This window comes from Montipora capricornis, chromosome 3, assembly GCF_036669925.1.
Source record: "Montipora capricornis isolate CH-2021 chromosome 3, ASM3666992v2, whole genome shotgun sequence".
Classification (NCBI taxonomy): Eukaryota; Metazoa; Cnidaria; class Anthozoa; order Scleractinia; family Acroporidae; genus Montipora; species Montipora capricornis.
Genome location: NC_090885.1, coordinates 27,271,412 through 27,286,411, shown reverse-complemented (window position 1 = coordinate 27,286,411; position 15,000 = coordinate 27,271,412). Strand labels below are relative to the sequence as shown.

At 40.6% G+C, this 15,000-nt stretch overlaps 1 protein-coding gene across 2 annotated transcripts in view; it reads left to right on the top strand.

Annotated features, from left to right (window-relative positions):
• The window catches only part of LOC138042732 (carbonic anhydrase 2-like), a 22,072-nt gene extending 7,623 nt beyond the window's left edge, over nucleotides 1–14,449 (top strand). The window contains exons 1-9 of one of the 2 annotated variants that reach the window (XM_068888717.1): nucleotides 1,921–1,953; nucleotides 2,093–2,186; nucleotides 2,351–2,551; nucleotides 7,764–7,882; nucleotides 9,573–9,674; nucleotides 9,740–9,802; nucleotides 9,916–9,970; nucleotides 12,697–12,803; nucleotides 14,089–14,449. In XM_068888717.1, the coding sequence (XP_068744818.1) occupies nucleotides 1,936–1,953; nucleotides 2,093–2,186; nucleotides 2,351–2,551; nucleotides 7,764–7,882; nucleotides 9,573–9,674; nucleotides 9,740–9,802; nucleotides 9,916–9,970; nucleotides 12,697–12,803; nucleotides 14,089–14,196 (867 nt within the window). In that variant the 5' untranslated portion in view covers nucleotides 1,921–1,935 and the 3' untranslated portion in view covers nucleotides 14,197–14,449. Of the gene's footprint in view, nucleotides 1–1,920; nucleotides 1,954–2,092; nucleotides 2,187–2,350; nucleotides 2,552–7,763; nucleotides 7,883–9,572; nucleotides 9,675–9,739; nucleotides 9,803–9,915; nucleotides 9,971–12,696; nucleotides 12,804–14,088 lie in introns of those variants that run through there. The other variant, XM_068888718.1, reaches the window with a different exon arrangement.
• The last annotated feature ends 551 nt before the right edge of the window (nucleotides 14,450–15,000 follow it).

Below are 15,000 nucleotides of genomic sequence, written 5' to 3'. Positions count from 1 at the left end.
ACAACTCATCGTCATCTTCGTCAATTTGTACGCGGCTAGTTTATCTTTGTGGCCAACGTATCAATTTCCTTCATAGTCGGCAGCTACCCAGTCATTGACACGTACGGCAAGTTGGCTGTCAAGGGGACCACTAACTTCATTTAAGATGGTGACTGCTTTCCACCCACAAGTTGAGTCTGCTTGGAATCCTTCGTCATGAAGGCAGTTACTGCAGTAACAAGAGGTCTCTCTTACCAGTACTTTTTCTGCTGAATTGCCAACCACAGAATGAAGTTTCATCGTTTTTGGAACCCCCTTGACTTCTTTGTATTTTCTTTCAAGGTATGCTACTGCTTTACCATACTCTTCTTTACTGTAAAATCTGAACGCGACTGAGGAGCTAGTTTTACTCGTTGAGGCCCGCTCGAAAAAGTCATTGACATCTTGGATCTTGACTTTACCTGTCTTTACTGCCTCGTCTGCCATCCTCTTTGCGGTTCCTCCCACTCCATCGCATGACCCTTTTCCGTGACCGGCTTCGACTGAAATAGTTCCACACAGCCGGAAACCCAAACTCACTCTTGTGATTAGCTGTCACGGCAAAGATAGTCTTGTTTCGGTACTGTGAGGTGGGGCTGTCTGTCCAGTAGTAGATGCAAGTCAGCGGTGTGACCAAACCCTTTAACTCAGATAGGAACTTCTTAAGTATTAGGTATATCGATGATGAGTTGTGGGATAGCTCATCAGATACGAATACAAAGCTCTTGTGCTTTAAGTGGCCATCAGCATCTTTGAAGTAAACAACGACAGGATGAAGACTTACCATAACCCTATTCCAATACGCACTCTAGACTGGCAAAGGTAGTTCTCGGCAAAGTCCATTTGAGCTATTACCTCACCCTTAGGAAGGTTTTCTAGCTGGGAATACTGCAGTCACTCGATTTGCGTGTCCTCGGAACTTGCTCACTGCATTTTCTACAACGTTGATAAATTTCGCCTTGGAAACGTCGTATTTGACGACTTTCGTGCGCTTTTTCCCATCTTGATCTTCTACCTGTTTCCACCGCTCATACTCTAGTGATGGGCACGCTAGGATCTCTTTTATCTGCTCATCATTATTTTCAGCAATAGACTTGTCAGGGTTGACAGTGGTGGTGGCTTCTTTGCCTTCCAGAGCACGTAGTAAGAGGGCCAGGTTTTGGTGATGCTGACAAAGACAGGTATTACGGGAAGTGAAAGATGCCAGAATTATGTGCTTTGGCCTTAGTCGGCAAAATGTTGCATGGGACATCCTTTGGTCTGGGTTTTCTGCTTTGAACTTGTCAAAAAAGTTGTACAAGTAATCGCACAGGATGCGCTTCTGCACCTTAACGCCTGTTTCATTTCTCTTTGCATCGTTCTTTCCTGGCATCATTCGGCTATTATCATCCCTTTCCAGGAAAGCTTTAACCATCTCTTGCTTGGCTTGATGGATCTGAAGGAGGCGCGTTCTCTTCTCCATAACACAGGACTTACTTTGGGACTGCATTAGACTATTCCTCGCCAGTCTGGTCTCCTTGTTCATCCTTCTAAGAAGCCTGCACTTCTTCACGATTTTTCCAGAGACGATATTTCGAATAACCTGCTTGCTTCGGTTAGTCTTATTTAATCGGGCTGATTCACGAATCTCGTCCACCAGGACGTTGCTGAACAGAAGCCTCTTTATTTCCGGTAAATTACGTTACGGTAACGTAATTTACATTGTCCCTACAAACGACGTTGGAGTCACGACATTTGTTCACCACTTCGCTTGTGTGGGCTCACGTGCTTGACAAAATTGATATTGAATTTTGCTTTTGGGCAAAGGACAGTCAAAAATCACAAAAATAATGTACGTGAATTTTTTTGAACAGTTAGCCTTTGCCAAAGGTCAGCAGGGTGCGTTAATAAAGGCTAGAAACAAGGAAAATTAAACAGATGATTAATTTTCCGAGTGTAAGTACCATGGATCACGTGCCAAACAGTTTCCTATCACTCTTACATTGAATATGAATGAAATATTGTTTTATTCCTTGTCTTTCTATTGGACAGTAAACAGTTAAAAAAGGTAATTAATTCATCCAATTTATCCCAGAAACACGCTGGTTTGTCTGACTATATTAAAAGACGAACAGTATTCAGCTGTCGAGAACGGATAAGGATGTCTTGGGGTTACGGCGAAGAGAACGGTGAGCTCTTTATGATTATTTTTTCCTCTTCTTTGGAAAATAAACATTTTAAAATTGGTTTGCATTGCTCAGAATCTAGTTGGCTTTCTTTGGAATTTTACGCTAAATGAAAGTCTGTTAGAGAGGACAGCGGAATTGAATATCCTTTTTTTATTTTGAAACAGGCCCTGCTAATTGGTACAAAGATTGTCCGATCGCTGTCAATGGCAGACGTCAGTCACCTATCGATTTAATCGATCCCGAAGTGAAGCGTGATTCGAAGCTTAAGCCTTTGAAAGCATCTTATCCTCCATTTCCTAAGTCCAAGATTCTAAATAATGGACATACCGCTCAGTTTTCGCCAGACGCCACTAGCAATTTATCAGGTAATATTATCATTTTTCAGCTGGTATTCAATAGCCTGCGTCACAGATAGACAAAACCGCCGGACTATACCGGGATTTCGTGACGCATCGGGCTGCAACGCAGGCTAGTATTCAAGAATATGAATTTGCAAATAGCCTTCATCTTTTCTCGTCGCATTGAATTAATCCCAGAGACAAATGTAATTCATTCTTACTAATACGTATAACCCAACTACGACCGTGGTTTAAGACTTTAAGCCTTATGTCTTAAATTCTTTTTTCGGGAGGCACCAACCGTACGTCTCCTCGGTGATATCTGCACCAAACTTTCAAATATTTGCATTGTGGCGGAAGAATGATGTTTAGGCAAACTTAAATTTGTGTATTTTTGACGCGTGCCAGAGTCACTGTTAAGACACGAAAACGCGTGAACTATCGACTGAAAGCCTCCGGAAATTATCCTTTACCAACTCTATTAAAACCGTTCGGGATCAGGCCGGACTAAAGATCGCTGTGACAGGGTTGTATTTTGCCATTTCGGTTGCCTGTTTCCAGGTTTCCCCCCGTTTTATGTGTATTTTGATATTGCAAAGCAGCGGGAGCTCTACCATTCAATTCGTTGATTGTGTTCTTGGTCACGTATAAACCATTGGGTTTCTCGTGTATTGTCTTTCTGTGTATCAACACACGACGGAATTTACGTTAGAACATCGATTTTATTACAGGGGTTACTTAGAAACCACAGCTGCAAATCGTTCATGCAAGACATATCTGTCCTTGCATGAGATTAGGTGTTTCCTTTATTGTTGATGTTTTATTATTTTTCAAGTGCCTCGGTGATGATTTAAGATACATTCTTTACATCCTGATCTTGCACTTTCCCTTAATATAATTCAGAGACAAAGCAGTTTTCTATCAGAAACAAGTAAATAGACCAATTCGGCTAACTGAATGTTGTACCCAATTCAAATCTCTCGGAGTTAAGATTCTTTGTGTGTTGAATTTGCATGGAAATGAAGCATTCACATTTAAATGATATGGAAATTCTTGGAACAAAACGTTTTATTCCCAGAGGATTTGAATTGGGTACAACATTGAGTTAGCCGAATTGGTCTATTTGTTCCAGGCGAGACGTCTCTTTTGGAGATTTGTCTCAGATGATAGAATCTATGTTCGAGAGCGAATTCAGGTCACGTAGACTACGTTTTCTCTGTTAACCTCATGGGATCGCTCCAATCCTTCTTACATAGCTTTTTTTGTGGGTTGACGAGTGAAGCTCCAGGGGCACCCAACGAAAATATAGTTCAAAACCACTTAAACATAGCATTATTAAACGTATTTTAGTAATTAAATGGTAGATATAGGCATATTTTTATCCCCTAAAAAATTTTTATCTGTTCGGATTTCCCAGCTGAACGTCTAGTGATCCGAAAATTATAGGGATCAAAAGTTACCTTTTCGAAAATTTCAGCCAGAAAAAGGGCTCCCGAAAATTCTAGGTGACCTTTTTAGGGTAAAAATCCGTCAAAATTGGGCAATTATAGCATTTTTTAGATGTTCGAAAATCCAAGGACAGGCAGGCAAGCAAGAAATTGTACAACAAATGTTCCGAAAATTTTACTCGTCTTCCGAACAGATATTTTCCGAAAATTGACGTTGGGTGCCCCTGAAGCTCGTTTGTGACAGGGGAATATGTAATTTGATGTGGTTTGAGGTCAGCGGCGCTATTCTCAATATAAGGAAGCAATACAGAGGATTTGGGATTAAACATTTACTTCACAAGACGTAAATTGAATATCTTATGCTCATTTCAGATACAGACGTTACCTCTTTTAATTTTCGTATTGGGCAATGTCAGATGGAAATTATATTGTGTTATGTAATCGTTTTTCCTTCCTTGTGGTATTTCCAGTTGGTTTAGGCACCGGTATGTAGTTGAGCCCTAGCTCTTTGAATACAACGCAGAGAGAGTTTGAGGGGATAAAGAACGACGTTTCGACAGAAATTTTCATCCTGGGACAAATTTTGTTTGAACTCATCTCTCCCTGCCCCCTTCCCTTAAAAGCCTGCTACGCAGGCTAATTAACGCTGTATGTAGATATCTTTTATATTATTGATATCATTTTATTGCGTGTAATATAATTATAGTCTATTAATTAATTAACTTTTTTAGTAGTTTAGTCATGTTTCTCCGTCATCTTGTTTTCTTCGGAGATATTAACAACTTTTGCTATCTTTAAATTCGAAGCAAAATAAAGTCATTGTATATTGTGTATTGTATAACTCATCAAACAGATACGGTCGAAGGAACCAGCCATAAGACACGTGCTAGAAGTTGCGAGACTGTCGACAAGTGTTAAACATTTGCTTCTGATTGGCTTAGAAAGTTGCAGGAATTTTCGGCCAATCACCAACGTGGGAGACCTAACAATTAGTTAATTAATTTCAAAATGATCTTTGTCATTGATATCAACTCAACTCTAACAATGTTTGGTGTTAGAGGTTCGATTTCGTAAACGGCGCTTGTCGCGACGTGACGGTTATTCCTTTGATATTAAATATATTAAATAGCACACCCCTTTTAAAGGCTGGTTTCCATATGATCGGTACGATCGCTGAACTTTTTTCCAGCCATCGTAGGGTTCGTAACGATCATATGAGAACCAACCTTTAAATGAAAGCTTGAAGGGCAAATTGTTTTTTTCCTCGTAGATTTTGGTCACTTTCAATATGGCACTATGCACATGATCATGCCCATTTTGGGTTCGGCAAATAACGATGTGTAGACCTGATACTTAAATAACTTAATGTTTAAAGGCTGGTTTTATTGGGACCACAATCATACCTGAGTGAGCAAAATCGTGAAGAGCAACATTTGTTGCTAATGTTGTTGGTAATCGGTATCTTTTGTGAGAAAGTAAAAGGTTTCACTGCTGAGTTAGCTTGTACTTGCGTCGCTTGTTCAGATTAGCTTCACCAAAAATAGAGTCCACGGATTCCATATCCTTTCCCAAACTTGTCACCTACACCCAATAAAGACCTTCATGTGCTCGATGGAAACTCAGTGATGTGTGGACTTTATCGATGACTAATAATATCACTTGGGTGACATCGATCGTCTAGGGTCTGTTCTGACTCGAATTTCTCAATGTCTTTTTTCAAGGGTTTTGGGCGCCGCGCGCATTCCTTTCCTCACATACTTGCTCGCTCACTCGCCGGTGTCTATTTTCTGACACTGACGTTCTGGGACTTAAATGAATGTGTCATTATATATTCAAAGCCAGATGATAGATCTGAATATTCGTAATTTCAGTCTCGAGAACACGTCCATAGAGTGGTCGTCCCTCACTTGCTCGGCCGATGGATCGAAAAACAGAACTTTGATCGATGTTAGTGTAAACGCGTTTGTCTGTACGTCAGTTTTCTCACGTTCTGCTTTGTTAACAAGCTCTATCCACCTTCGAGCATCTGCAGAGCAAACAAATAGCTTCCTGATAGACTGCGAGCAGCCCCTCTTTGTTTCCTTCGGCCTTCAGTTCGTCGATCTTGTGAGCGAGCGGAAATTGGGACGAGCAGCCTAGCTTCCTGAGCTCTCCTCGATGAGTAGGTTTTTGTCCGTTGGTTATTTAGTTTGCGTGGTATTTTTGTGGGTAAAAATGGCGAATAGAAAAGAGAGATTTTGCATCGTGTTTACGACAAACGGCAGAGTCAAGATAAAATATGCGTTTTGACAAAAATGAAACAAACTTGTTTTAAGGACGGTAGTGTTATTGAAATCCAAAAAGAAAATTATGGGGAAACCACACATTTTTCAAAGATAATTAATCAGCAAATGTTAGAGTGATATACACATATGAAGTCGAATGTTGTTGAAACCCACTGGGAACTCGGAAAAATCCGAGCCCCAGATGGGATTCAAACCCACGACCCTCCGTGATCTAGTCGGATGCTCTAACCACTGAGCTACTGGAGACTCTATGGCGAGCAAAGGTGAAATGTGGGTCTTTTGACTCGAGCTGCATGACGCAGCTACAGAGTCAAACAACGACTGACATAACTTGCATCGCGCAAGTCACCTTAAAGCATATCTGAGATGCGGCCAACCAACCACCCAAGTGAGGGTAGCAACATTTGTAAAAACCTTTAAAATACAAAGCAATGTATGGCGTTCTCTGAAAAATGCATGGTTACCCCCAATTTTCTTTTTGGATACCAAGAGCACTTGCTAAGTCCTGCTTTGTCTGCATAGTTTTGAACCGTTCAAAAATATCTCTGTATTAATAAGCACCACCTATAGGAAATCCGAGTGTCTCGAGATGCGCAGGACGTATGCGCAATAACAGTAGTAGGCACCGTCATTAATTTTGGCTTATTTTTCGCGTATAGATCTTACGTCTTACGAGGTATTACGGCTGTAGACAGCTGGTTCTTTAGTTAAGGACTTTATCTTTATCTTTGCCTGTTCTTCCACTGGTTTCAATTGTAGGATTGAACCATGCTTGGTGATCGAAGAGTATGCGATCAAAGACAGAGTAGGGTATCGCGAACCGCCGCGTTTTGACGTACATTTCCTCTTCCCTGCTGCGATCAGGTGCCCGGCCCAGACAGACCAGGGGGTCGATAACTGACATAGTCGTTTTTTTGTACATTCAATTTTAAAATGAACACTAGGGTACGTTTTATTTGTGAAACGTGTTCATCGTAATGTTTGTAGGCTTCGATCTTCTTCTAAAACAACCTCTGGCAGATTACATTATTTTCCTGAAATCCTCGAAAAAAAAAATTAAAACAAGTGAAATCGAGTTTAGAGAAATAAACTACCTTTAGAGCAGTTTTCAATTTAGTGTCGAAAGTAATTAGCGAAGTGCTTTGGTTTATGATTAGTTCACTCAGTAATTGGTTCAAAGTTCTCGCGCTATTTTTTAAACCAATCAGAAGTGAAACCAATAGTGGCTCGCGCGTGCACATTTTCCTGAGCTTTGTGTCGGCTAGGTGTAATTACTTCGAGTTCTGATTGGTTTACTGGATTGTCTCCGTCCTTTTTGATTGGCCAAAGTAATTACTTTGGTTTTGGTTTTAGGACACTCGATTGAAACTCGCTCTATTTCTGAATGTAGTTTGGAAGCGGCAAGCTAAGAGGTCGTTGTCGTCAGTGCTGGTCGAATAAATCTCAGCCTCTAGGAATGAAAGTGGCTCTATGTAGCTTGTACATATATTGTGTGCTTCATTGCAGAGCTATCAGGAGGACCATTGGCAAACAAATACAAGTTCGAGCAGTTCCATTTTCACTGGGGGAACAAGGACTCCGAAGGGTCTGAACACAGAGTGAATGGAAAGATGTACTCAGCAGAGGTATGACTGAAGATAATGAACTCCGCGCTAAGTGGCTGGTTCTCCGATGGACACTTAAGTAAGGTCTTCGTGCCGGCTGGATACAGCCCAGGATCATCGCAATCTCGTTCTCTCGTTCTTTCCCGCCCCTGTCGTCCTTCCCATATTTGTGCGATTGCTAATTTGCTCTGAATAGCCCTTATTTACGATAGCCGCAATGTTGGTTTTCAAATTGTCATGCAAATTAGCCATGTGTTATGCTGGGGGGCAAACATTGGACTAAAGGCAAATTGAGGAAAATCGGCTCGTTGAAATATTGAATTAACATTGCTAACAGTACATTTTAGAATTTAGGATTAAGTACCTTTTATAATAATTTTATATCTTTTGATTGCCTCTGACATTTTGACTTTCTACTTCGCGTTATCTGCTAATTTTTCAGTAAAAAAAATCGAAGTAACTTGTGTAAGCATTTTAGTTTACTACTTAGGTGATAAACATTCAATGAACATGAAATAATTCCGGCATCTGTGTGGCTAAGATGTTCGTTATAAGGTCTCGAACTTGTGTTGTTTGCCCCCTCAGAAGTGTGTAGCTAATTTGCATGATAAAGAAAAATCCAACATGACGGCTATCGTGAATAAGGTCTATTGACTATGATCGTTAATTTAGGACACTGTGTCCAAGAACTTGTTGTAGCATAGAAAATAAGGAAGATGAAAATCATACCCGTGGATAGGATTTGAACCCAGAGTTTCAACTCCATAGGAACCGTTTCACTCCGCTTCACCACTGAAGATCAAGACACCGCTCTCTCTCTCTCTCAAAAAAAAAAAAAAAAAATTCAAGTCTCCCATAGAATATTATAATAGGCCTTTTTCGATACCTTAAAATTCAGCTTGATAGTGAGGCAGTGACGACAAAGACAAAGGAAAGTGGATGATATGTAAATATTTTTCACATTCATTCCAACGTGTTTCTATTGTTTTTGTCCTTACTGCCTCACTATCATGAAGCTGAATATTCGATATATCGAAAATGGCCTGTTGCTGAGGAGTAATTTGGCCTAAGCATTGTAGATTAATTTGGCGTAACCTTTGGTTTTAAAATGTTTACCTTTGTCGTGAAGTTTGGTGAGCGACCTTTGGCAGCATTCAGGGGCATATCAGGCCACCATCGCCACCCACTTATGAAAAAGTTATTGAAACCCCTGTCCTCAGTTGCCGTTGGTTCTCCAGAGGATTTTTTTTTCGGGTACTCCGGTTTTCCTGCTGTCAACGAAAATCATAGCGAATTCGCTGTGGCGAAGGGCTAACGCTCGAAACGTCAGCTTTTAGAATCTCTGTACGGTGGCCAATTTACCGCATTATCAACTCCGTTGATAAAACCAAAATTTTGGTATACTACTTCCCCACCGACGCAGCACCACAGTTTCTTTAGAAACTACCCTCTCCTATTAGACATTGTGCGTTGATTGGCTAAGAGGCACAATTCTGGGGGAAAATGTGTTCAAAATGCAGACAGTCTGAGAAAACGAGATTTCAAAGGAATATTATTGTAGTTGCAGCATTATTTTCGTTGTTTTGATTACCGTTGCCGTTAGCGTTGTTGTTATTGTTATTCACGGTTATTGTTATTGTTATTATTTTTAATGTCAACCCCAAAAGCTGCAGTCTTTGAAAACTGATTAATCATTTTATCATTTTTCCAGCTGCATTTGGTTCACTGGGACTGTGAAACTCATAGCAATTTCAAAGCAGCTGTAGGAGGTGGAAACCCCAATGACTTAAGCGTGTTAGGATTCTTTCTAAAGGTAACGTATGACCACCTGGCCACCTGGCCAGTCTACCCCTATCTGAGTTCGATTTGTTTTTGCAGGTCGGCGTAGAAAATGCTGCTTTGAAGCCAATAACAGACATGCTATCGAAAGTGAAAAAGGCGGTAAGCATATCTTACAAACACAAGTTATTCTTATCCCTATAAAATGTGTTCTTGTTTATCGCATCATATTTTTCCCACCGCCACATCTATTTTCACTGTGATTGGTTTTTCAGGGAAGTTCTGAGGCTCTACCAAGGGAATTTAACATGGAAGCTCTTTTACCCAAAGGTAAAAACTTGTCCAACATGTTATTAATTCAGATTGAGACCAGCCTGTGTGGCTGGTTGGATTTAGACTCGGGCGAGTGTGTCTTCGAGTGAAAATCCCTCTCGGGTTTTTCCCTTCGACTCTCTCAACCTCACACCTCCTATAATTCACACACGAACATTAATCCCGTTAGCTAGGTAAAAAGAAATGATCGAGATCATTTGTCGCTTTTTACTTGATTCTAAATCATGAAATTTATTTAGCCACTTGGTTTTTGTTATTCTTATTTATTTTTATTTATTTTCCTTACGTGGTAATACACATAATTCTCCTTTCCTTCATATACATATGAGGCAAAGTTTAGGTCTGAAAATTTGCTAGAAAATGGAAATAAAAATCGATAAAACTTACCATGTGGTGAGCTGTTGTTGTCTTTAATACGTACACGAAGTTTCGGGAAAAATGGTCCCCGTTCACCTTCCTTCATAGTATAGTGACAAGGTAGGAGACTGAAGCCAACGTCGGGACTCCAATCAACCCAAAACAAGCACGATTTTTTTCGTGAAAATCGAATCCAGTCGCTAAATAAACACACCAGGTTCGTGGAACAGGAATTTCTCTAAACCATGAATCCACTGAAGCATCCGGCCAGGTAGCAACGCGAAGCCACCACGCTCTGTAGAACTTGTATGTTGACATGCTAAAATGGCGGCCCGAAAGCGTTTTCCTCGCGAAGTGTCCAATTCAAAATGGCACTAAACTCACCTGGTGACGAGTATAATAAGTTCTGGAGGGAGGGGAGTAATATGGGACTCCCCTCCTTCCAGGGGGACTTATTATACTCGTCACCAGGCGTCCCGAGTTCAGTGCCATTTTGAATTGGACACTTCGCGAGGACAACGCTTTCGGGCCGCCATTTTAGCAGGTCAACTTACAAGTTCTACGTAGCCTGGTGGCTTCGCGTTGCTACCTGGAGATGCTTCAGTGGATTCGTGGTTTAGAGAAATTCCTGTTCTGCGAACCTGGCGTGTTCATTTAGCGACTGGATTCGATTTTCACGAAAAAAATCGTGCTTGTTTCGGGTCGATCGGAGTCCCTACGCTGGCTTATGTCTCCTACCTTGTCACTATACTATGAAGGAAGGTGAACGGAGACCATTTTTCCCGAAACTTCGTGTACGTATTAAAGACAACAACAGCTCACCACATGGTAAGTTTTATCGATTTTTATTTCCATTTTCTAGCAAATTTTCAGACCTAAACTTCGCCTCATATGTTCTCTATATTTACCCATGTGGCACACACAGTGAGCCTGGGTTACCTGTGTCCAGACTGAAAGTCAGGTGAGGGCGTTTATCGGAAATTATTATAGAGTATGTGCACGGCGGCCATGTTGGAGGACCAAAACAATTAAAGATGTTTGCATAAAAATAACATTCATACTCTATATGGTTACAATAGTACGCGCGCTCTGATTGGCTGCTGAGCGGGCAAGATTTTCTTGTAATGACCGGGCATTATGAAAATTTTTCTCGGCTCGACGGCTCTTTTGAGTTGAGAGTTACAGCTACGAGCGCGTGGGCGAAAACAACAAAAAAATGTGGACAAAGTACAACTATATTTTTAATAACTGAAAGAAAAACTAGCATACAGATACTTCTTTAGTATGGGCGACGAAGAGAGCCACAGCGAGAGCGAGTTTTATTATCCAAAGGATGAAGAACAGGCCAAAACTGAGCAACAAAAAAGGCCATGTAATAAATAACTTATTAACCTCGTCCGTTCGGTCATTACAGGGAAATCTCAGACTTCGGCCTTGATGTATTGATACTCAAGGCCTCGGTCTGAGATTTCCCTGTAATGACCTCACTGGTATATAATCCACTTGTAGATTACATAAGACGCCAACAGAGCCATTTATACGAGTGCAGCTCACACAAGACGCGAAATTTTCCTACTATATGGTCCACGACTTATTAGTAACCAATGACTGTCGTTCGGAAACGGTGTCCTGAGAACAAAGTCGTGCGTGACATGTAATTGACTAAATGGTTCATGCGGGCAAGAAAACTCGACGCTTACTACTGAGGGAAAAGAATTAACTAAGATATCAGTCCCTCCTCAGTTTAATTCTGGTCCTGAGATTTAAAGATTCGAAAGCATGAGGATAAATTAGCATGCCTTGGCACTTAGCGAAGAGATGTATGAGCAAACCACACTTATCCTTTATAATTCCTGGGTTGCTCGTTCCTTCTCCTCGTCACTCCCTCTTCGCTTGCTCTTTTAATTTATTTTCAGTCGAAAGTCAAGGCCGGTAGAAAGAAGGTTCTAAAATTGATAAAACCGCTACCTATAGTTCCTATAAATTATTTTATGGAAAGACCACAAATTACAAAAGGGCTTTGAAGCTGACGTCAATTGCCAACTGGAAATTGAGAATTGAGTTAAATCGACATCCATTTTACTCGAAGTGTCGTGCCTTCGCTCATAAGATAAAAATGTCCTTCCTATATGGCCAAGAAGCTAGGGTGCAGGATTTGAGATCCGCACTTCACGTTTTCAGTATAGTCCCCAGTTTAACACTCCGGCTACACTCGGTAATAGCGAGTTAGTTGAGACCTTCTTTTCAGTGGTTGAAATTTTAAATATTTATGTTTATCGATGTATTGATTGTTCCTTCCATTGGCCCCTCAAAGTGAGTGAAATATGAAGTACTTATTCATTCAGTACTCGTTTTATTCTCTTCAGATTTGGCTGATTACTATACGTACGATGGTTCGCTGACTACCCCTCCTCTATTAGAATGTGTCAAATGGATTGTGTTCAAGGAACCTTTGGAAGTCTCCGCAGCTCAGGTGTTTAAAAGTACATGAATTATCGGGAATCTCGTTTGCCTTAGAGATGCATTTGATCATATAAAAAAAAATTGGCTCGGTCTTTAAAATTTGTTTTCAAGAGCTATGTCGTCTCCTCTTATGTCCAGAAATGCACCAAATTAGATGCATGCAGGCCCAAGTTTGACATCCAACACGTTGCTGCAGTTTATCCAACCAAGTCTCTTCCTCAATTGAAGAATTATTCTTCATTGTTAATTTGTTCCAATTGAAGTGTTATCGTTCATTTTGGTCACTGAAAGCTTGATAGGGATCATGGGAAATAAACATTTTTTTTAAGCCGAACCCCAATGTCTGGACTCGCAGGACACGAACCTGGGAAAGTTTGAATGATAACCCATTCGCTTAACCACTAGGGATAAAAACAGTTCCTTCAAAGTGAGTGCTCCGTGTTCAAATCCTGTCCAGGGACTACTTTCACTTTTTTTCTTTTTTTTCTGGGACAGAGTAATTTAAATGGAGGATAAAACTTCCTTTGGAGCAAACTGAAAATGAAGGAAAATCCGTCATATGAGTAAAAAATGGTGTTGGTTTATCCGCACTTGAGGAGCGGCAATTTGGGGACACTTTGTGATTACTTTGTGTCATTGTCTGTTATTCCGAGATACGAGTGATGTTGAAGTTGGGGAGACTGGGAGCAAGGGGACACTTTATGACGCTTAATGAAACCCGCATGCATCTAATTAGGGCATTTTTGGATATATCTTATATGCCGGGCTGGTACGTTCGGCCATGCCGGGTTGTTCGAGGCCTACAGCTGTGTCACTGTATTGTTTCCTTAGTCAAGGAACTTTACTCTACACTGTCTCTCTCCACTCATGTGTATAAATGAGTATCGGCGTCACACCGCTAAAGATACCATAATCCAGCAAAGGAGATTGGCAAAGCATCCAGGTAGTGGTGGGGATGGGGAGGGAGAAGCATTCGAAGCAATACTCTGTCACTTTAAGGTAGTTGAACCAGGAAAACCTCCGGTTGTGTGACCCTAGAAGTTCTTTTCAACTTGCCTTTTATTTGTTGCTAGTCAGCAGATTCCGGTCTTGAAAAACAGATTTCATCGCATGTTAAAAATATAATCAGGAACTATTGGTTTCTTCACACACAGCTACCAGTCCTTTTTATGACAAATTCTTTAAACTGTTTGACCACCTTCCTTGACTTTTCAACATCGTCCTATATTTGAAAAAGTTATGAGTGTCCCGTTACTTTTTCTCAGCATCACTTATATTCCATATTTTTTTTCTAGATGCAAGCTCTTAGATCCATCGAAAATGGACAAGGCCAGCCCTTGGTCGGAAACTACCGCCCACCTTGTCCACTACATTCGCGAACAGTTGCAGCTTCTTTCACGTGAAAATTCAAGATGTTTGCGGTTTCTCGCTTTTTTTTTAGTTTTGACGTTCTTTAGCTTAGCCGTCTACTTTGCTTTTAGGATCGTGAAGTAGGCATTTTTTACAGTAGTTTTTATCAGTGATGCAGTGTTAAGTTAGACTTTTTTATGGACCGTGTGTTAGGAAAGATTTGAAGGAGAGATTGGCAAATGGACTGTTCTCTCTAGATGACAGATTGATCAAAATTAAAAGTCTCCGTCACAGATATTGTTATTATATTGTGTGTAGTGTAATATTGCTCGCCTGCCGATTTTGTCGAGAAGCGTAAAATACGAGCAAATAATGGAAAGGGTACTCGGAAAAACGAAACATTTCGAAAGTTAAAAATATTATTATGTCATACCTGGCGACAAATACAATTGGTTTTCGAAACAGTTTGTGTAACTCGGCGAATGCGCATGTTCAAATGTCAAGCACTCTGTACCAATACGCACCTGGTCTGATGCTACTTCTAGTTTGAATGGTAAGAAATGTAACTTAAAATGCTACGCCGGATTCGAGGCCAAATGTCTTTTGACACTCATGCAGTTGTCTTCACTAGCAGAAATCATTTAAGGGTGAAACATGAGTACTTTCATACTCACTGATTGGCCCCCTTTGTAATTTTCTTTGAAGTTTAAGGGCTTCATGTGTGGAATCAGTGTGCCAAGACTACAAACAAGGCATATTGCTAGTGATAATTTTTTAATCATTCCACGCAATCGCAAGATTAGATTGTCATGCAAGTTCCGATGTGCCAGAGTTTCGTTTTTATAAATAACAATTCT